The sequence below is a fragment of the Limanda limanda genome, chromosome 3 (genome assembly GCF_963576545.1).
Source record: "Limanda limanda chromosome 3, fLimLim1.1, whole genome shotgun sequence".
NCBI lineage: Eukaryota > Metazoa > Chordata > Actinopteri > Pleuronectiformes > Pleuronectidae > Limanda > Limanda limanda.
The window spans coordinates 112,262-132,500 of NC_083638.1; the positions used below are offsets into that span (position 1 = coordinate 112,262).

The 20,239-nt window shown below is 42.5% G+C and overlaps 4 protein-coding genes across 4 annotated transcripts in view; 2 read left to right on the forward strand and 2 right to left on the reverse strand.

Annotated features, from left to right (window-relative positions):
- On the reverse strand, positions 1-9,988 carry vps33b (VPS33B late endosome and lysosome associated). The gene is made up of 24 exons (XM_061067620.1): positions 9,748-9,988; positions 9,566-9,699; positions 8,778-8,858; positions 8,564-8,625; positions 8,332-8,381; positions 7,690-7,757; positions 7,352-7,397; positions 7,157-7,251; positions 5,622-5,726; positions 5,443-5,533; positions 5,288-5,365; positions 5,011-5,084; positions 4,845-4,931; positions 4,675-4,765; positions 3,216-3,290; positions 3,046-3,110; positions 2,902-2,956; positions 2,766-2,812; positions 1,928-2,060; positions 1,739-1,812; positions 1,513-1,614; positions 1,214-1,289; positions 747-866; positions 1-423 (listed from the first exon to the last, which is right to left on the reverse strand). The coding sequence occupies exons 2-24, from the start codon at positions 9,677-9,679 to the stop codon at positions 347-349; spliced, it is 1,866 nt and encodes a 621-aa protein (XP_060923603.1). The 5' UTR covers positions 9,680-9,699; positions 9,748-9,988; the 3' UTR covers positions 1-346.
- Positions 9,989-10,014: 26 nt separating this feature from the next.
- Positions 10,015-12,043, forward strand: hddc3 (HD domain containing 3). The gene is made up of 4 exons (XM_061067624.1): positions 10,015-10,183; positions 11,087-11,142; positions 11,447-11,687; positions 11,836-12,043. Exons 1-4 carry the CDS (start codon positions 10,072-10,074, stop codon positions 11,967-11,969), a joined length of 543 nt encoding a protein of 180 aa, XP_060923607.1. The 5' UTR covers positions 10,015-10,071; the 3' UTR covers positions 11,970-12,043.
- Positions 12,044-13,724: 1,681 nt separating this feature from the next.
- On the forward strand, positions 13,725-17,498 carry mfap1 (microfibril associated protein 1). Its single transcript, XM_061067623.1, has 9 exons — positions 13,725-13,871; positions 14,001-14,088; positions 14,486-14,702; positions 14,784-14,922; positions 15,019-15,206; positions 15,497-15,766; positions 15,854-16,013; positions 16,339-16,428; positions 17,002-17,498. The coding sequence occupies exons 2-9, from the start codon at positions 14,007-14,009 to the stop codon at positions 17,179-17,181; spliced, it is 1,326 nt and encodes a 441-aa protein (XP_060923606.1). The 5' UTR covers positions 13,725-13,871; positions 14,001-14,006; the 3' UTR covers positions 17,182-17,498.
- Positions 17,499-17,568: 70 nt separating this feature from the next.
- hypk (huntingtin interacting protein K) overlaps positions 17,569-20,239 on the reverse strand; it is a 2,921-nt gene continuing 250 nt past the window's right edge. The window contains exons 2-4 of the mRNA XM_061067625.1: positions 18,243-18,298; positions 18,094-18,145; positions 17,569-17,771 (exon numbers count right to left, since the gene is read on the reverse strand). Of these exons, the coding sequence (XP_060923608.1) occupies positions 17,676-17,771; positions 18,094-18,145; positions 18,243-18,298 (204 nt within the window). The 3' untranslated portion in view covers positions 17,569-17,675. The remainder of the gene's footprint in view (positions 17,772-18,093; positions 18,146-18,242; positions 18,299-20,239) is intronic.

Genomic DNA, 20,239 nt, shown 5'->3' on the forward strand with positions numbered 1-20,239 from the left:
TGCATGAGATAATTCTTTATACACGATTTGGAATTGACATTGTGTCTTTTATTCTAATCATATGACACAACAACAAGCCAATCTGTTTTATATATTTAGGAATTGAGACAGAAAGGACAAGCTTCAACTTTTGTTAAAAACATTCACTGTATTTACATGACACATCTTTACATCTGTCCTCACGGAATCAGAGCGGAAACGTTCTCTCTGTCGGAGCTGGAGGACACGAAGCACGATGAGGTCACTCAGACGTGTGCTTCCTGTCCGATGAGGTCACTCAGACGTGTGCTTCCTGTCCGATGAGGTCACTCAGACGTGTGCTTCCTGTCCGTCATGATGACACGTCTCACTCATGGTTGAGCAAAGCTTCAATTAGCCTCGAACTGTTGGTGATCGCAGTTGTTACCACAATGAACTTATAACCTGAAACCAGAAAACAATGTTTACTTAAAATGAGTCACCCAAAGCAACACAAGCTTGTGGATATATCAGTGTGTCATTTTATATTGTTATAATCAAACACACTGTAGGTTGTTGGTCCATTTGTAGTTTAATGGTTTATGTTCATCTGACTCTGTGTTTTCACTAAATAACCTTTAAATGCTTCTCTCTCATTCATGTTATTTTAAAAAGTTTTCATACAGGTGCGTATTGGTCATCATATACATCAATACCTCCATGTGTGTGACAGGTTGATCAAAGTAATATACGAGTCGCGCTCTGAGGAAGCTAGGGAACATGTTTACCTCTCTCTCTGCCGAGGAAGCGTAAGGCTGAGATCTCAGAGAAGGTGCAGCCTCCGAGGAACATGACCAGCACGATGCGCTGAGCATCGGTCTTTGCTCTGGAATCTGCTCCGTTGCTCCCTGAGGAGACAGAAAACCTCCATCACTCATTCACTCAAACACTTGAGTCCTGCTGTTCGTTTACATCCAGGTTTCCCAGAGAAATCAGGTCACCTCGGGTTAATCAGATAACACATTCCATTCTTCTGCACTGACTGGTGACTACATCCTTGTGTTTAACTACAACGAGTGATGCAAGCTATGATTATTTTCCTCTTGATTCATTTTTCCTTTACAGCCCAAATGGGTCTAAATTTGACTTGAAGTTCTGAACACGTAACAGCGAGAGGCAACTTCAACAGATTTAAAAATGATTCATTTTGAATATCTCCATCAACTTGACTCCTCATTTCTCCTAGTGAATGAACCTGTAACAGAAAAGTCATGTCCATTCAGCAGCTTGGTGACTTCTTCAAGCCCCGCCCATCCATCTCGCTCAAGCACCTACACAACACACATGAGGAGACAGCATTACCATGACATGCATACGACAACACATTACACACTTTCCTCATGTTATTGTCTCAGTTAGTCCATCACTCATACACTGTCAGCACAACAATTGTGTAGCAGACTGGAGGAGCCGGGGTTCAAACCGACGACCTTCTGGTGAGTGGACGACCCGCTCAACCCCCTGAGCCACAGCTCATGCTGCTGATTCACTCGCCTGCTCGATGACCTTGCAGCTCATCGGGACGTAGGCTCCGCTGAAGATGTAAGCCATGTCCCGTGGAACACGCAGGTCATATTCTTCATCTGACTTGGGCACCTTCACACAAAATATGAGAATCCAGTTTCTGATCTGGTATATTTACAGCATGTTCAACACAAAACGTCAGTGGTATGAATTAAGATTCTTGGGAGTCAAACTAGTAAATAGGATCATGATTTACCAGGTTCAGCTTTTTGCTCAAGGCTCTGAAATTACTCTTCTTCGCCAGAGAGGAGAAGGCGTCAGTCAGCTTTCCTGGGAAAAATCATTTAGAAAAGGATGATAAGGATCAGGAGAGTTACACAAAATCATTCAGTCATATCCAGCAGCCAGAGACGCAGTGACTGTGATGAGGAAGAAGCGGTTTCACCTGCAGCTTTGTCGTTGACCAGCTTCCCCACTTTGCTCTCCATGACAGTCAGGGTCTCCCCCGGCTGCTGCTCCACCAGCAGCCCGGCCTGACGCAGGTTGGCGAATGTGAGCAGGTGTTCCACTCCGTAGCTCTGAGGACGTCCAGCACACACAGCGTTACACAAAGGAGGCTCCTGACACGGGGTTCGCCTTCACATCAGGGCAGGTTTAAAGCATATGGCCATATTCTATAATTTTCTCTTTGTCAATAAATAAAAAGACCAGAACAGATGAGTTCATCTGCCTCTCTCTGACGTCGGACTCTGGCCTGTCTGTGGCTCTCCGTAAGAAACTCATTCCATCGACTGAAAACAGAAGTGTTTGAAAAAACAGCTGGGCACTTTATCAAATGTTAAAGAAATAAATAATTAGCTGGGAACTATTTTCAACTGAGGGTTGATTCCCTTTTCTTGTTCTAAAGAGAACTTTCTTCCTGTATTTACTGAACTTGCTCAGGAGCAGGTCAACACACATTAAAGAGGGTTATGATATATGCATTACTAAATAGGCTCAACAATAACAGCAGCTACTGTCATTTAGCGCGGCCGTCAGACAGTCAAGTTATTTAAATCTGTTCGCTCAATAGATTCTGTACCCTTAAGACTTTTATTAAATCAAAGACACAATGACCCCGCCCCCAAAAGGACGATATTCCAAAAAAAAAATGCAATTGAAATTAACATCTAGAAGTATAAATACCACAAATGAAATATGAAATGTAGATGTTTCCTTAAACTATGTCTAGTTTTTGGTGATTTTCAAAACATTTGTCAGCAGCTTCTCTTATTGAGGCTCACCTGTAGATACTGTGATTTTAACGAGCGGTAATCTTTTGGCAGGAGTCCTGAGAGAAAATAACAAATCACAGTTATCAACACTACATGGAAATAATTACATTTACATTTGTTTTTTGTTTATCAAAAGAAAACTCACCATTTTCTGTGATGGATAGAAGACAAAGTAGCCTGAGACTCTCTATCATGGAGACCTTTAAAAAATGAAATAAATAAGGTTTACTAAAATATTGTTAAAATGATTTTTGAACCTGTTTACAATTCTGTGTTTAGGTAAAAGCACCTGTCTGTTGATATGCTCCTCTATGAAAGAAATACATTCACGGATTTCAAATCCTTCAAGTAAAGCTGGAAGAGAAAACAAGGAATAAACAAAAATAAAACCCAACGAATAATATATTGTGGGAATAATCATCATGAATACGTTTAACTAAACTCTGAGGGTTTACTTACAGTGTTCGGTTTTCAGCAGCTCCTGGAAATCCTGCTTGGTCTTTTTCTTCATGATTGATTCACTCGCACCGATATCTGGAAGAGAGAAGGTGCACTTCAGCACTGCAGCTTTCAAATACATCACACAGTAGAAGTACACATGTACAGTAAAACAATGTGACACAGTAGAAGTACACATGTACAGTCAAATGATGTGACACAGTACAGGTACACATGTACAGTAAAACGATGTAACACAGTAGAAGTACACATGTACAGTCAAATGATGTATCACTGTAGAAGTACACATGTACAGTAAAACAATGTGACACAGTAGAAGTACACATGTACAGTCAAATGATGTATCACTGTAGAAGTACACATGTACAGTCAAATGATGTATCACTGTAGAAGTACACATGTACAGTAAAACGATGTAACACAGTAGAAGTACACATGTACAGAAAAACGATGCAACACAGTAGAAGTACACATGTACAGTAAAACGATGTAACACATTAGAAGTACACATGTACAGTAAAATGATGTGACACAGTACAGGTACACATGTACAGTAAAATGATGTGACACAGTAGAAGTACACATGTACAGTAACATTATGTAACAGTAGAAGTACACATGTACAGTAAAATGATGTGACACAGTAGAAGTACACATGTACAGTAAAATGATGTGACACAGTAGAAGTACACATGTACAGTAACATTATGTAACAGTAGAAGTACACATGTACAGTAACATTATGTAACAGTAGAAGTACACATGTACAGTGAAATGATGTGACACAGTAGAAGTACACATGTACAGTAAAATGATGTGACACAGTAGAAGTACACATGTACAGTGAAATCATGTGACACAGTAGAAGTACACATGTACAGTAACATTATGTAACAGTAGTACACATGTACAGTAGCATTATGTAACAGTAGAAGTACACATGTACAGTAACATTATGTAACAGTAGTACACATGTACAGTAACATTATGTAACAGTAGAAGTATGCATGTACAGTAACATTATGTAACAGTAGTACACATGTACAGTAGCATTATGTAACAGTAGTACACATGTACAGTAGCATTATGTAACAGTAGAAGTACACATGTACAGTAACATTATGTAACAGTAGTACACATGTACAGTAGCATTATGTAACAGTAGAAGTATGCGTGTACAGTAACATTATGTAACAGTAGTACACATGTACAGTTACATTATGTAACAGTAGAAGTACACATGTACAGTAACATTATGTAACAGTAGTACACATGTACAGTAACATTATGTAACAGTAGTACACATGTACAGTAGCATTATGTAACAGTAGAAGTATGCGTGTACAGTAACATTATGTAACAGTAGTACACATGTACAGTAGCATTATGTAACAGTAGTACACATGTACAGTAACATTATGTAACAGTAGTACACATGTACAGTGAAAGTCATACTCACGCAGGCTTAGCAGTCGATGCTCCTGTTTTAAACCTTTTAAGTCTTCTGACACAAAGGTCTTCATCTGCTTGATGTCCATCCCCCGACGCTTCTGTAGAAGGATGAAGAATACGAGTCAGTTTCCTCGGGTGAGTCACAAAGTCTGATGATGGGAAGGAACATTTACTCACATCATAAGCAGTCTGGAGATTTCTGGCCTTCTGACTTAGAAAACCAAAGACGTTGGAGAAATGCTCGTTTCTGATTTCGTTGAAGACCTACGCGAGTTCAGAGAACTTTTAACTTTCAATCATCCTGCTCAACATGATCAGAGATGTGATCCAGTGGCGCTCGTACCTTATCCTTAGAGTTCAGCATGACCTTCAAACTTTTATCAGAGGAAGTAACATCAGCTCCAAAGTCCACACATCCTGCAAAGCAAGGCAGTTTTATTTATAAAGCACATCTCACACACTGTAGAGAGATGTTGAAAACAACAGACTAAATCAAACTATATAAAATCAAATAGCATAAACAACAAAAAAAGGAGGTTAAAAAAAGGTTAGACATAAAAAGGATAAATCTGTATTTGAAAATAAGTTAAAGGAGTAAAATGAGTGTGAGTGAGTCCCACCACATTTGATTCTAAATATATCATCCACGAGTCCTTCGTAGACCACTTGAGAGCACAGAGGAGTGACCAGGTCCACATCTGCAAAACACACCGATGACGTTAGATAATACAGAACGAGACGATGTCCACTGGGAAGAGGATGCGCAGCTTCTTACCTCTGTCGATAAGAAACACTTTTCCTATTTCAGCCTGACAGGTTTTTGTCTCTCCCTCTTCTACCTGCTCCCTCCACAACTCGTACGTCATCTGGCACCAGAGACACAACGAATGAGGGTTCAATCCTTCATCAGAACATTATCTTTAGATAACCTGTTAGTCTGTGATCATAGCGCACCTTGGAACATCTTCCAATCCCGTAGATCTTTGAGAAAGGGCCGTAGACCGAGTGCAGGAGGTGCAGAGCGCTGGCGGCGGTCCTCACCCAGCGCTGGTCGCCTGCCTGAGGAAAGATGGATCGTTTACTAACTACAAGCTACAAAAACACAAGTATACAGTTACTTTTAATATCAAGAAGCAGTTAAAAACAGTTGAATACCTGTTCATTCATATTAACTGGTACTTGGTTGAAACTATTACTTTTACTTTACAAATTGCGGTTGCTCTGTTTTAGCTTAGTTTTTTTTGTTTTACTCCTGAGGTCAAATCTGTGGCTCTTCAGCTGCTGAATGGTCACAAGCTGTTGTGACTGGGTCTCACTGCAGTCTGATGGTACAGAGACTTTTCCCCGGGTTTACTTTCTGAAAGCAGATGAGTTACAGTTGATCCAGAATATTACTTATTAAATTAAATATATCTTATTAAAAACGAATTTAAATCTCTGTAAAGAAAAGGGAGCCAGAGTCCGTTTATTCTCTGTCGGTTCCTCTATTCAACACACCCCTTTTATATTGTCATTTGATATATTGTTAATATTTAAAAGTTTATTATGGCTGCTTTAGAAGATTAATTTATGATCAAAATTACAATCATATCCTCTACCAACCAGTCAAGTTGCAGTTTACATCCATGTCTGTCCAGACTCAGAATAATTCTAGTGAAGATCTTGACGTAAATCATTAAATGTTATTGAATGTATTTCGTCTTAAAAAGCTAATTCATTTTTGAGTTATAGTAGAAAACATGTGATCTCACAGCAACCCTCGACCTTCTACATCAGTTCATCCAGTCTCAGGGAACGTTTCTGCAGAATTTGAGGAAATTAACTCGAGGTGCTCCTGAGATAATTACCGTGACCTTTGACCTCTGATCATTAACCCTAGAACACTAACGTTGGGCGTTTTTTCCCCGAGCGAGTGTGGTCATGGGATTTTCATTGTGTTGCTGCTGTGTTGTGGGTCCTTGGGAAGCTTCAGTCTGCTCACTCACATCACAGAAGGTCGGTTGTTTCCCTGCTCCCATCCCTGGTTTGTTCAATGTGCAATATGCAGGTGATTTTCACCCGACGTTAGTGATAGAGGGTAAAATATTTTTTGAATATGATATAAGTTGTAAATAATGCAGGGAGACTGTAACTTCACCGGACATGTCCCGGCTCTAGCCTTTTTATTTGGTCCCCCCATGATACCTTTGTTTCGTTTTATGAGATGTTGTATCGGGAAAATTAAAAAAGAGTTCTTCAAATTGCCATGTATTGTTGTACTTTAATATATTTTGATGTGAAGTATTTTTTATCAGGTATATTACATCGGGTAAAATGTACCCGACGTTAGTGATGGTGTTTCTAACTTTACGTTAGGGTTCTAGGGTTAAGATGTAATCCGTTCATCCTCGAGTCAAAGTGGCCTTTGCACAACGGACTGAAAACACAACTCCTCCAGCTTCAGGAGAATCAACAAATCAACTCAGTTCTTTTTCAGATTCTGTCTCTACCAGGAAGTTGTCTCGATAGAATTCTGGCAGCTCCAGACTGATGATGTCATCGTCAAGTGGAAGAAGGTAGAACGCCCATTCATCAATGGTCACATCTGCAAAACGAAAAAAAAAAAGATTAACAACTTTCCTGAACTTTTCATTAAGACTGATCAGTGCTTATCGAACTAAATGTGAAGACACAAAGGTTCTCACCACCAAAGACCCCCTGCTCCTCCAGCACCGCCTCACACGCAAAGAACTGGAGGACACAAGATGGTTGGCAGGTCAACATGGATCTTCTATCAGAGCATGCGTGTGCAGCACTCCCTCCATCATACATCAATCATACGCCGGCACAGCAATCAGAGGCAATTCAGGGTTCAATATCTGGCCCAAGGGCACCTCGGCACACGGACAGGGGGAGATTGGTATCGAACCACCGACCTTCTGGTTAGTGGAGGATTCGCTCTACCACCGTAGCCACGGTCGCTCCATATATAAATATCAAGAAACTAATTCAAAAGCAATCACAGCAGCAGAGCAGGAAATACCTTCTGAGGGGTGAAGATGATCTTGTATCTTCTGAATCTTCCTGCAGCTTTGTCTGCATTGGCCACATCTGGAACAAAGAATACAGGGTTTCCACTACGGACTCCTAATGATAAACCCTGACCCTGACCCTGACCCTGACCCCAGCAGCTTCAGGATCGGAGCACACGCAGCAGTGGGTTTGTGTCAGTTTCCTAAATAAAACTCTTTAGAGCAGGAAGTGTGAGATCATAGAGGAACAGAATAGTGAGAAGCAGTCAGCGCCAACAGGAAAGTTCCATAACTCAACACGTTTCATCTGACACCAGGCTACTGAGATCTGATGATCTGACCTTCAGAATGTTTGGTGATGAACTCAACACTGGGTTCTGTTAACTTTACTCCTCACAGAACTAAACATGAACAAAGAAACTAACGATTCATGAAAAACTATGCTGATGTAATAAGTTACACTTACAGCTGACAAGTTACAATTTTACATTTTCTCCTGAGATAGTTTTCTGTGTTGGCCATATATACATCTATCCACCTTTTTGCTATAATTTCATTCAATTTCATCTCAATATCTTTAAAATAAATAATATTTTTCAGACATTAAAAAAAGTCTAAAACATTTAAAAAAGAAAAAATCTGCCTTTACTTACCACAGATCCACTTTACAGTTTGTATTCTTGGCCGGATCAGAAAACAGAGTCTGAGAGAGAAACATCACATTGTCATATCATCGTGTGTGTGTGGTGTGTGTGTGTGGTGTGTGTGTGTGTGTGTGTGTGTGTGTGTGTGTGTGTGTGTGTGTGTGTGTGTGTGTGTGTGTGTGTGTGTGTGTGTGTGTGTGTGTGTGTGTGTGTGTGTGTGTGTGTGTGTGTGTGTACTCACTGGTCTGAGATGCTGACAATGGGTTTATATTCCACTTTGTAGAGTTTGTCAACCTCATGTTGCTGAAATCCAACGAGAGCAGATGTTAGGATCATAGATTGTATATATTAGGTTAGAATCATAGACTGTAATATAATATATATATAAGGTTAGAATGAGCCTCTGAGGCGGCGCAGTGGTTTTCCTCATGTCAACATGAAAAAGCAACTTTCACCTTCAGAGTTGAAACGTTAGCGATCCGATCCAGTGGACTCATCAGGTCGGCCTCGATGAACAGGTCCTTCTTCCCCGGCAGCTGAGAGACACCACACAGTGAGGACCATTCTGTCTGCTTAATGTTTATGTTATATGATATAGGATATGATATAATATGAGAACAGAACATTACAGACACGTTTACTATATAATATAATTAAATAAAATGGAATATGATGTTATATCATATCATATTATATGAGAACAGAACATTACAAACAGACACGTTTACTATATAATATAATTAAATATAATGGAATATGATGTTATATCATATCATATTATATGAGAACAGAACATTACAAACAGACACGTTTACTATATAATATAATTAAATATAATGGAATATGATGTTATATCATATCATATTATATGAGAACAGAACATTACAAACAGACACGTTTACTATATAATATAATTAAATATCATATCATATCATAAGGGAACATTACAAACAGCTGTGGCTAATTGGTTCTTCACACAGAATAAAAGAGCTGCTTGGTAACTTCAGAGTGATCGAGTGTCTCTAATATATAAAGAGGTGTAAACATATAATCATTATGTACAGAGCACGTTGTGTGTGGATGTGTGTACAGCAGGTGTGTGTGTGGGTGTGTGTACAGCAGGTGTGTGTGTGGATGTGTGTACAGCAGGTGTGTGTGTGTGTGTGTGTGTGTGTGTGTGTGTGTGTGTGTGTGTGTGTGTGGTACCTGTTCCAGCAGGTGTGTGTGTGTGTGTGTGTGGTACCTGTTCCAGCAGGTAGATCAGCTGGTCCCGGGCCAGCCGCTTCAGCAGAGAGAAGTCCGGCAGCTCCGGGGAGTCCTTCCGGCCACAGGTCGCCATCCTGGGGGGGGCACTCATCCACTGCTCACTGAGGAAGACTGTCACATGGGAGGAAGACTAACCGGTCACATGGGAGGAAGACTAACCTGTCACATGAACACTGGAGAGCACAGGACCTGAGGTTAGCTGCTCGGCTAACAACACAGAGGAGAGTCAACGTGCACCGACATCACATGATCACATCCAGTACAACAAAGGAGTCGAGCCTAGATCCTAATCTAACCCGGTCTAACCCGATCTAACCCGATCTAACCCGGTCTAACCCGGTCTAACCCAGAGGAGATCTGACACATCAGCTGAGCAGCAGCTTCTGGACTACACAGCTGTTTCCCCCGGACTCTTCAAAACAACGCACCCCTCTACTTCCGCTGGTGCTGCGCTTAACGCAGTGGTGACTTCCTGTTTGGATCATGAACCCGGACGCGCTGCTGCTGCTGGAGACGGTTCACTTCTCTGCGGAGAAACATCGCGACCAGCGGCGGAAAGACAAGGAGCAGACTCCGTACATCAACCACCCCATCGGTACGTTCCGAACCGGCCTGTTTCCGGTGCTGTTTCCGGTGCTGTTTCCGGTGCTGCTCCGGTGCTGGACCTGAAGTTCACTGTTCTGACCATCGACTGTAAATAAAGTTACAACTTCTGATTGAATCGTGAGATCAACTCAGAACTAATATAAACATGTAGAAGTTCAAATCAGATCTGAAATGATCCTTGTGAATCAGGAGATTGTTGCCGAGCAACAGAGAAAAGTGGACGAGACTCACTGTTCTTCATCAAAGGAAAACTTACCTCTTCTTCGTGTGTGTGTGTGTGCGTGCGTGTGTGTGTGAAAGTTCCATAACTCAACACGTTTCATCTGACACCAGGCTACTGAGATCTGATGATCTGACCTTCAGAATGTTTGGTGATGAACTCAACACTGGGTTCTGTTAACTTTACTCCTCACAGATGAACTAAACATGAACAAAGAAACTAACGACTCATGAAAAACTATGCTGATGTAATAAGTTACACTTACAGCTGACAAGTTACAATTTTACATTTTCTCCTGTTCTGTGTCTATCCACTTTTTGCTATAATTTCATTCAATTTCATCTCAATATCTTTAAAATAAATAATATTTTTCAGACATTAAAAAAAGTCTAAAACATTTAGAAAAGAAAACATCTGCCTTTACTTACCACAGATCCACTTTACAGTTTGTATTCTTGGCCGGATCAGAAAACAGAGTCTGAGAGAGAAACATCACATTGTCATATCATCGTGTGCGTGTGCGTGTCTGTGTGTGTGTGTGTGTGTGTGTCTGTGTGTGTGTGTGTGTGTGTGTGTGTGTGTGTGTGTGTGTGTGTGTGTGTGTGTGTGTGTGTGTGTGTGTGTGTGTGTGTGTGTGTGTGTGTGTGTGTGTGTGTGTGTGTGTACTTTAAGGAGTAGCAAGAATCCTGAGCCATGAAGGAGGCGTCACAGACATCGAGGTTTTGCAGGTATGTTGCTACACATATTGAATTGGTGAAGTCTTTCTACTTCATTCGTTTATTCCTCTCTCACCCACTGCTGACACACACACACACACACACATTATCATTAGACACATCTGTAAACTAAACTTTGTAAAAACATTATTTGTTCCTTATGAACACAAACGATGGTGGGGAGTATTTGCATAAAGAGCAGGAAGTGAACACGCTGCCCAGGATCAGATCTCTCAGGACAGATGTTAAGATACAGATGTTGAGAGCAGGTGTGAATAGGACCATAGTCACTGTAGTGTCCATGCCCCCCCCCCAGGCTGCTCTGCTGCACGACACCGTGGAGGACACGGACACCACGCACGCCGAGCTCCAGAGCAAGTTTGGAGCGAGCGTGGCCCACATCGTCCAGGAGGTGACCGACGACAAGGCTCTACCCAAAGAGGAGAGGAAGCGCCAGCAGGTGGAGCACGCGGCTCACTGCAGTCATCAGGCCAAGCTGGTGAAACTGGCTGACAAGCTGTACAACCTGAGGGACCTGAGCCGCTGCACACCTGTCGGTCAGTCTCTGCTCGGTGGCTTTTAAAGAGCTTCACCACGATTCATGACCACAAGAATATTGATTCAGTGGAACGTAGTCCTTCACAGTGTACCTAGTTACCCTATCCCTGTGTGTGTCTGTGTCTGTGTGTGTGTGTCTGTGTGTAGGTTGGACAGCGGAGCGGGTGCAGGAGTATTTTGATTGGTCCTCAGAAGTGGTGAACGGCCTGAGAGGAACCAGCTCGGCTCTGGAGGAGAAGCTGGACGAGCTGTTCACACACAGACGCGTCTCAACAAACTGAAAACTGAAGAACTCCCTCCCAGATACATTAAAACTATATTCATTAAAAAAATGGAAATAAATCTTTACTTCTTATTTATTAGTTGTATTATTTTGCTGGGACATTTTATTTTGTATCTCTTGGCACTAAAACTCATCTCAACACTAAATACGGGAGCTGATGTTTAAACTTTGCTGTAGTGACGTCACGAATGATCAGTTTCAGAAAGTTGGAGGAAACGTTTCCGTCACTGATTTACCACAGACGACATCTAGAATAAAGAAATTCCATCTAAATGTCACACTATTAAAAAAGAAAAATGAGGATAGAGCTATTTTCAATACAATACAGGTACGACTGGACAGTTACTGCAGTTATATCCAGGTTTATACAGATGCATCACAGAATTTATTCAATAAGGTGGGAATAGCAATTTTAATTCAGAATTTTATATTAAATTAGCCAGCAGACATTTTGATTGAAATAGAGCAAACCTCATACAGACGTCAGTGATGGGCCTGACGGTAATTCTTTATGGATACTGGTGTTTGTGTTAAGGGAAATTAAATGACAGATGAAGCTCTAAAGAAGGCTCTGAAAAATAATAACAATATTAATGGGTTAACCCTTTGATACACAAGCTATTCAAACCCCTTCTAATGCCCAACATGGGTCAAAAAAGGACCTGTATTAATTTCCTGTGTTATTTCATCATGGCTGGGTGTTTCTCTGCTATATTCTTTTATGGATTATTCTTCCTTCTTCATGCAGCAGAGCTGGATTCCAAAACTCACCCACAACTCCAACTTGATCCTGTAAAACAAAGTGAAGTTCCTCAGCATCAGAGATTTCAGAATCAGAATCAAGACCAAGAATTGCCTCCTCATCTTCCTCATGTTGTTCTTCATCCAGCTTCTTTATGACCATTAAACCGTGAGTCTGAAAAGACTGCGACCAGCCAGACTTACACCCTGCATAAAGAAAATCAAATGCATATCAATCAGGCTGTTAAGTATGTACTCTTATATTTAAGGTTTATTTTGTTGTTCTAGCTGTGGTGCGCTAGACAGAAAAGAAGTTAACTAGTAATGGATGTGAAATAAGACTTACATGCATCCGATGTGTGAAATGAATGTTCCGTAGTGACCACAGTGGACCGGTCGTTGTGACCCACGGTGTGAAAGTGATGTAGAAATACACTATTTACGTTTGTTTATAAAGTAAGAAAGGACGAAGGATAATAGGGATTTGTGGTTATCAAAAACAAGACATTTAATGGATACCTAAATATTAAATGATAAAATACATTTATTTCAAACATAAAGCAAAGAAACAGTCAATCTTTAAACAGACGGAAAGGAGGCAGACACAAGGGTTGTTGTGGGAAACACTTCATCACGTTATATTACACTGTCTGAAACATGAGGAAGAAAGAAGGCAGCTAATTGTAAAACTTAGGATTCAAGGAGATTTAGATTTAAGAGATATCTTACAAAACATCTCAAAAGACAAGTTTTATATAAAACGATTTGATTATCTTCGAAAAACTAAAAGAATCATAGAAGTTTTATTACTCAATGTGGCTGGTTTGTTTGATTGAGTGTTATTCTATTTGATTGTGTTGTATTGTGATGGTGGTGGAACCATAGACTGTATATGAGGAGGGTGGAACCATAGGGTGGAACCATAGACTGTATATAGGGTGGAACCCATCTGCGGTGGAACCATTGACAGAATGCTATAGGAACACATCCACTTCCTGTCCGTTGACGAGGAAACACTTCCGCTGATCGCAGGCTTTGATCCTTTGATCTGCTTGTTTGTCTCGAAGTGAAAAACATTTTCAGTTCGTGAGTTCGTTGTCTCGACCACTTCCGGTGGTTCGTGTTCGTTATTAGTTTGTTGTGTCGACCACTTCCGGAGGTTCGTGTTCGTCACCAGCAGTTTGTAGTTCGTCACCAGCAGTTTGTAGTTCTGTGTGTGTGAGCAGCTCCGCGGGTACACAAGTTTAATCTCCGTGTTTCTCGGTTATATTTCACTTCCTGTCTCCAGGCGAACATGTCCAGTCACGACGCGCTCAACATGAAGCTGCCGCCGATCCAGTCCACGGCCGGAGCCGTGCCGGTCCGGAACGAGAAGGGTGAGATGCTAGCTGCTAGCGGCTAGCTGCAGCTAGCGGCTAGGCTAGCGGCTAGGCTAGCGGCTAGGCTAGCTGTGTTGTGAATGTTCTGATTCTCCATCATTAGATCAGCTGTAACACAACGTTTCTATATGTCAGGTGGTTTCAGTGTAGTACACATACAAATAATTACATTTACCCTGGTAGATTTCTTGGCATATAATACTTGACAAATTATTAATTATAAAATCATGAAGTATGATTTAGTTTGGGTCGATTCGTTGACTAATGGTTAGCATCAGCTTCAAAAAGTGAAATAAAGCATCTCAAAAAGCAGATGAATATTATTTCGGGTCAAACGGGTTCAAAGAAACTTCCTGAATGTGTTAGTGAGCTGATCATCATCTCTCTGTCCCAGGTGAGCTCTCCATGGAGAAGGTGAAGGTCAAGAGGTACGTGTCCGGCAAGCGTCCGGACTACGCACCGATGGAGTCGTCTGATGAAGAAGAGGAGGACTTCCAGTTTGTGAAGAAAGGGAAGGAGGTGGAGCCGGAGATGGAGCAGGAAGAGGAGGACGTCTCCGACCCGCGTCTGAAGCGTCTGCTCAACCGTGTGTCTGAAGACGTGGAGGAGAGGTACTTCTTCTTCTGTCTGCTCTGAGTCCACTCAGATGAGCATGAAGTTTGTGTTGCTAAAGTGTGTTTCTGTCTCCACAGACTTGCACGCCACCGACAGATCGCGGAGCCGGAGGTCGTGGCTGAGAGCAGCGAGGACTCTGATGAAGGCACGTGGCACCCGGAGCACGAGGAGAGCAGCGAGGAGGAAGAGGAGGAAGAGGAGGAAGTGGATGATGAGGTGATTCAGCTCGGCTGGTCAATTTACTTTTTTTACATATTTCTAGGTCATTATATTAATAGGAGTTTTTAACTTGGAGTTTGTCGTTCTGTCTAGGAAATTGAGAGGAGACGATCAATGATGCGTCAGCGTGCAGTGGAACGAAAGAATGAGGAGATGGAGGTGATGGAGGTGGAGGAGGAAGGGAAGTCGGGGGAGGAGGCGGAATCTGAGTCTGAATATGAAGAGTACACAGACAGCGAGGACGAGGCCGAGCCGAGACTCAAACCCGTCTTCATCCGCAAGTATGAACTGAAACAGAAACTGTTCAACCACAAATGTTCTGGAAACTTTCTTTGTCTGCATCATGTGGAGAAATGTCCTGAGTCAGCAGTTTAGAGAGAGAGCGTTCCCAGATCAGAGGATGTGCATCAAAGAGTTCTCCCACTGCAAAATGAGTTGATTGGAGAATAGATCTTATAGCTGGAGGGGCTAAAACCTTTGAGCAAACTGATCAACCTACATCCAGTCAGTTCGCTGCTAGACTTAAAACCACGGCCGTGAGGTAACACTTCTCTGTGGGTCTGTGCCACAGGAAGGACCGGATCACCGTGGCCGAGCGTGAAGCTGAGGAGCTGAGGCAAAAAGAGCTGGAGGTCGAGGCCAAGAAGCAGGTGGAAGACCGACGGCGCTACACGCTCAAGATTGTGGAGGAGGAGGCCAAGAAGGAGTTTGAGGAGAACCGCCGCACGCTGGCTGCTCTGGACGCTCTGGACACGGACGGAGAGAACGAGGAGGAAGAATACGAAGCCTGGAAAGTCCGAGAGCTGAAACGCATCAAGAGGGACCGAGAGGCCCGAGAAACGTGAGGAAACCGATGTTTCACAGGAACGTGTCAATGCGCTCAGTGTTTTCGTTGTCACCGAGTGTTGACGTGTGTGTTTATCTTCAGCATGGAGAAGGAGAAGGCTGAAATCGAGAGATTCCACAACCTGACAGAAGAGGAGCGCAGAGCCGAGCTGCGCAACAGCGGAAAACTCGTCACTAACAAAGCGTCTAAAGGAAAATACAAGTTCCTCCAGAAGTATTATCACAGAGGAGCCTTCTTCATGGTGAGTCAGGATTCACTAAGGATCTGATCGTACGAGCTGAAGATCTTTTATTTATTTTGAGTCATTTATTAGTTTTTATTATACCAACTTTATAAGTTCAGCATAAGACAACTGGTGACGCTGATGCACAAAAAGTAACCTGACAATGTTATGTTTATCCAAAGTGCAACAAACACTGGTCGGTGGGAAGTTGCATCATTCATCTGTGTGAACATTGTGTAACATTGTCCACTCAGAACACTTAACACAGAAGTATTTAATGTTTGATGTGGTTCTACTGACAGTAAATCAGTCATCACTGTTAACGTGTGTGTGTGTGTTGCAGGACGAGGAGGAAGGCGTCTACAAGAGAGACTTCAGCGCTCCTACTCTGGAGGATCATTTCAACAAAACCATCTTACCCAAAGTCATGCAGGTACCCACAATTCATCTTTGGCCCTGCTGGTTGTGTGTTTCAGGCCTGGAGGGTTGAACACTATGATACAGGAGTTGTAAAGTAGGTTTAATTTTAAAATGAAAAAGGAAGTGGAAACATGGAGGAGTCAGTTTGCGTTACATTTTTGGGGCTAGAAAAAGAAAGATTGATAACGGTGAGATGGATGAACAACTTTGTTTTTAACCCCTAACCCTATTTTAAAATATTATACTTATAACAGCAAAACCATGTTGGCCGCTTAAACTCAATCATGCCCTATATTTAATAACTTCCATAATCATTTAATCTTTTCCTAAAAGTGTAAACACTCTATCTACATGTAACATTCAACACGTACGTCAAATTTTATTTTTTAAAGAATTGAATCCACCCTAATCTGTGGCATCACTTAAATAGACATGAAATTCAAAAGGCCTGTTTTGAGATGTTCTTCAGTCTTGAACCATCTTGTTGACGGTAACTTGACCAGTGGGACGTTTGGAATCACTTTCAAACAGAGGAACTCTTTCGCCTCCTAGATTTGACCCATTTCTGGTTTGTTTTCTCCTCAAGGTCAAAAACTTTGGTCGGTCTGGACGTACGAAGTACACGCACCTGGTGGACCAGGACACCACGTCCTTCGACTCGGCCTGGGCCCAGGAGAGCGCTCAGAACAGCAAGTTCTTTAAGCAGAAGGCGGCAGGCGTGAGGGACGTGTTCGACCGGCCCACGGTGAACAAGAGGAAGACTTAGATGTGACCTCAGACAGATTCTCTTCCCTGGACTTTGTTGTGGAAGGAAACCAGACAGACTGGTTCTGCTGCACCATTGAAAAGGAACCCTAGTTCTGCATTGGTTTGTCAACCCGACTTAGAGATGCATAGTTTCCTGTTGTGCACGTGCAGAACAAAGTCTGAGCTACATCACAGAAATCTCCAGTTTTAAAGCAAAGAAAATGTGTAAATATCAGTTTATAACATGTTGCCGATTTCCTTCACTCTGTTCTTCTATTTTTGTTAAAGTACAGGTCTTGTTCCTTGATTTATTTGCAAATAAAATCTGAAGTTTCATCATTTTAAAAACTTTTTATCCGCTAAAAGTATTACAATTCTGCGACATTCAATCTCGGGTAAAGAGGAGGAAAGCCAAAAGTCAACCTTTATTTTAAAAAAAGAAAAGAAAAAAGGGATTTGCAGTTTAACCACTGGGATCAGTTCAGGTTCCATGAAAGTCCATTTGGTAAATGTTCAGTTGGTGAGAACGACCAGAGCCTCCACCACGTTCCCCATGTGTTCCCTCAGGCTGCGCTCGGCCACCGCCCTCGGGATCTCCATCTCAGACATCTGCAACATCCACAGAAGGAGACACCAGGTCAAACAGTGCACCACCACAAACTGACAACTCATTCATGTCGGAGGCGTGTGTTCTCAGACTGGGAGCAAACACACAAACTCACTCCCTGCTGGAATCTCACCTGACGATGATATAAAGCAAAACAAGGGCACATTCGAAGTCACTCAAATACAACTACAAGGTTTCAGTGTGGAGCCCTGAGAGTTTTACACGGAACAGATGAGCGGCTTGAAATGTTCCAGTATCTATAAACTTATGGCTCTGACGCATCAAATAACAGGAGTAAAGAACGTCCCGGAGTCAAAGACTTACGATGAGCTCTACGTCCTCTTTCTTGATGGTGACTTTGGCCAACTCCTTTTCTCTGAAAGTATAAAAAAGAACAAACATGTTATTTCAGGAAGGTACGAAACGAAAAATCTGCAGATTTCAAATGTCAGCACTTCTGAGGATGACCTTACCTTTCCTGTTTGGCTTTCTGCTCTCGTGACCGTCTGTCTCCAATCACCGACATCGCCTGGAAGTAGAAGAAAACATAAGTGTTAGCGTGTGGGACAGTGCCGCGTTAGCGTGTGGGACAGTGCCGCGTTAGCGTGTCGGGACAGTGACGAGTTAGTGTGTTGGGACAGTGAAGAGTTAGCATGTTGGACAGTGAAGAGTTAGCATGTTGGACAGTGAAGAGTTAGTGTGTTTGGACAATGACGCGTTAGCCTGTTTGGAAAGTGAAGTGTTAGCGTGTCGGGACAGTGAAGTGTTAGCGTGTTTGGACAGTGAAGAGTTAGCGTGTTGGGACAGTGAAGAGTTAGTGTGTTGGGACAGTGAAGCGTTAGCGTGTTTGGACAATGACGCGTTAGCGTGTTTGGACAGTGAAGAGTTAGTGTGTTGGGACAGTGAAGAGTTAGCATGTTGGGACAGTGAAGAGTTAGTGTGTTTGGACAATGACGCGTTAGCGTGTTTGGACAGTGAAGAGTTAGCGTGTCGGGACAGTGAAGAGTTAGCATGTTGGACAGTGAAGAGTTAGTGTGTTTGGACAATGACGAGTTAGCATGTTGGGACAGTGAAGAGTTAGCATGTTGGGACAGTGAAGAGTTAGTGTGTTGGGACAGTGAAGCGTTAGCATGTTGACAATGACCCGTTAGCGTACACGCTAACTCTTCACTGTCCAAACACGCTAACGCGTCATTGTCCAAACCCACCCATGACCTGACTATTAACTTTGACAACTCCGTGCTGACCCCCACTCAGACTGCTAGGAACCTGGGTGTGACACTCGACTGCCAACTCTCCCTTTCTGCCAACATTACTGCAACAACGCGGTCCTGTAGATTCATGCTTTACAACATCCGGAGAATACGCCCCCTTCTCACTCAGAAGGCGGTGCAGGTTCTGGTCCAGGCCCTGGTCATCTCACGCCTCGACTACTGTAACTCCCTCCTGGCAGGTCTACCTGCTACTGCCATCCGACCTTTGCAGCTCATCCAGAATGCAGCAGCTCGACTGGTTTTTAACCTAAATTCACTCGCACTACTCCGCTCCTCCGCTCCCTACACTGGCTACCAGTGACTGCCCGCATCCGGTTCAAAACACTAGTACTCGCATACCATGCTGTAAACAGATCAGGTCCAGTTTACATCCAGGACATGGTCAAACATTACACACCAGCACGTTCTCTCCGCTCTGCTTCAGCTAAACGACTCGTTCCTCCTTCACTGCGAGCTAAACACTCATCAAAATCACGACTGTTTGCTGTCCTAGCTCCTAAATGGTGGAATGAGCTCCCACTCGACATCCGGACATCTGAAAGTTTACACATCTTTCGCCGAAAACTAAAAACCCACCTCTTCCGACTGTACCTTGAATAATAATAAAAAAAAAAAAAAAACTAACCACTTTTGAAAACTAACACTTTGGTAGCACTAAAATGGCACTTACTTATAGCACTCTGTAGTTTTGCTTTATTTCGAAGAAATTTTACTGTCTTGATTCTTGTTGTTCTTGGTTTGTACCCTCAGGGTTGAATGCACTTATTGTAAGTCGCTTTGGATAAAAGCGTCAGCTAAATGAAATGTAATGTAATGTAATGTAATGACGCGTTAGCATGTTGGGACAGTGAAGCGTTAGCATGTTTGGACAGTGAAGAGTTAGCATGTTTGGACAGTGAAGAGTTAGCATGTTTGGACAGTGAAGCGTTAGCATGTTTGGACAGTGAAGAGTTAGCATGTTTGGACAGTGAAGAGTTAGCATGATTGGACAATGACGCGTTAGCATGTTGGGACAGTGAAGCGTTAGCATGATTGGACAGTGAAGAGTTAGCATGATTGGACAGTGAAGAGTTAGCATGTTGGGACAGTGAAGAGTTAGCATGTTTGGACAGTGAAGAGTTAGCATGTTGGGACAGTGAAGAGTTAGCATGTTTGGACAGTGAAGAGTTAGCATGTTGGGACAGTGACGTGTTAGC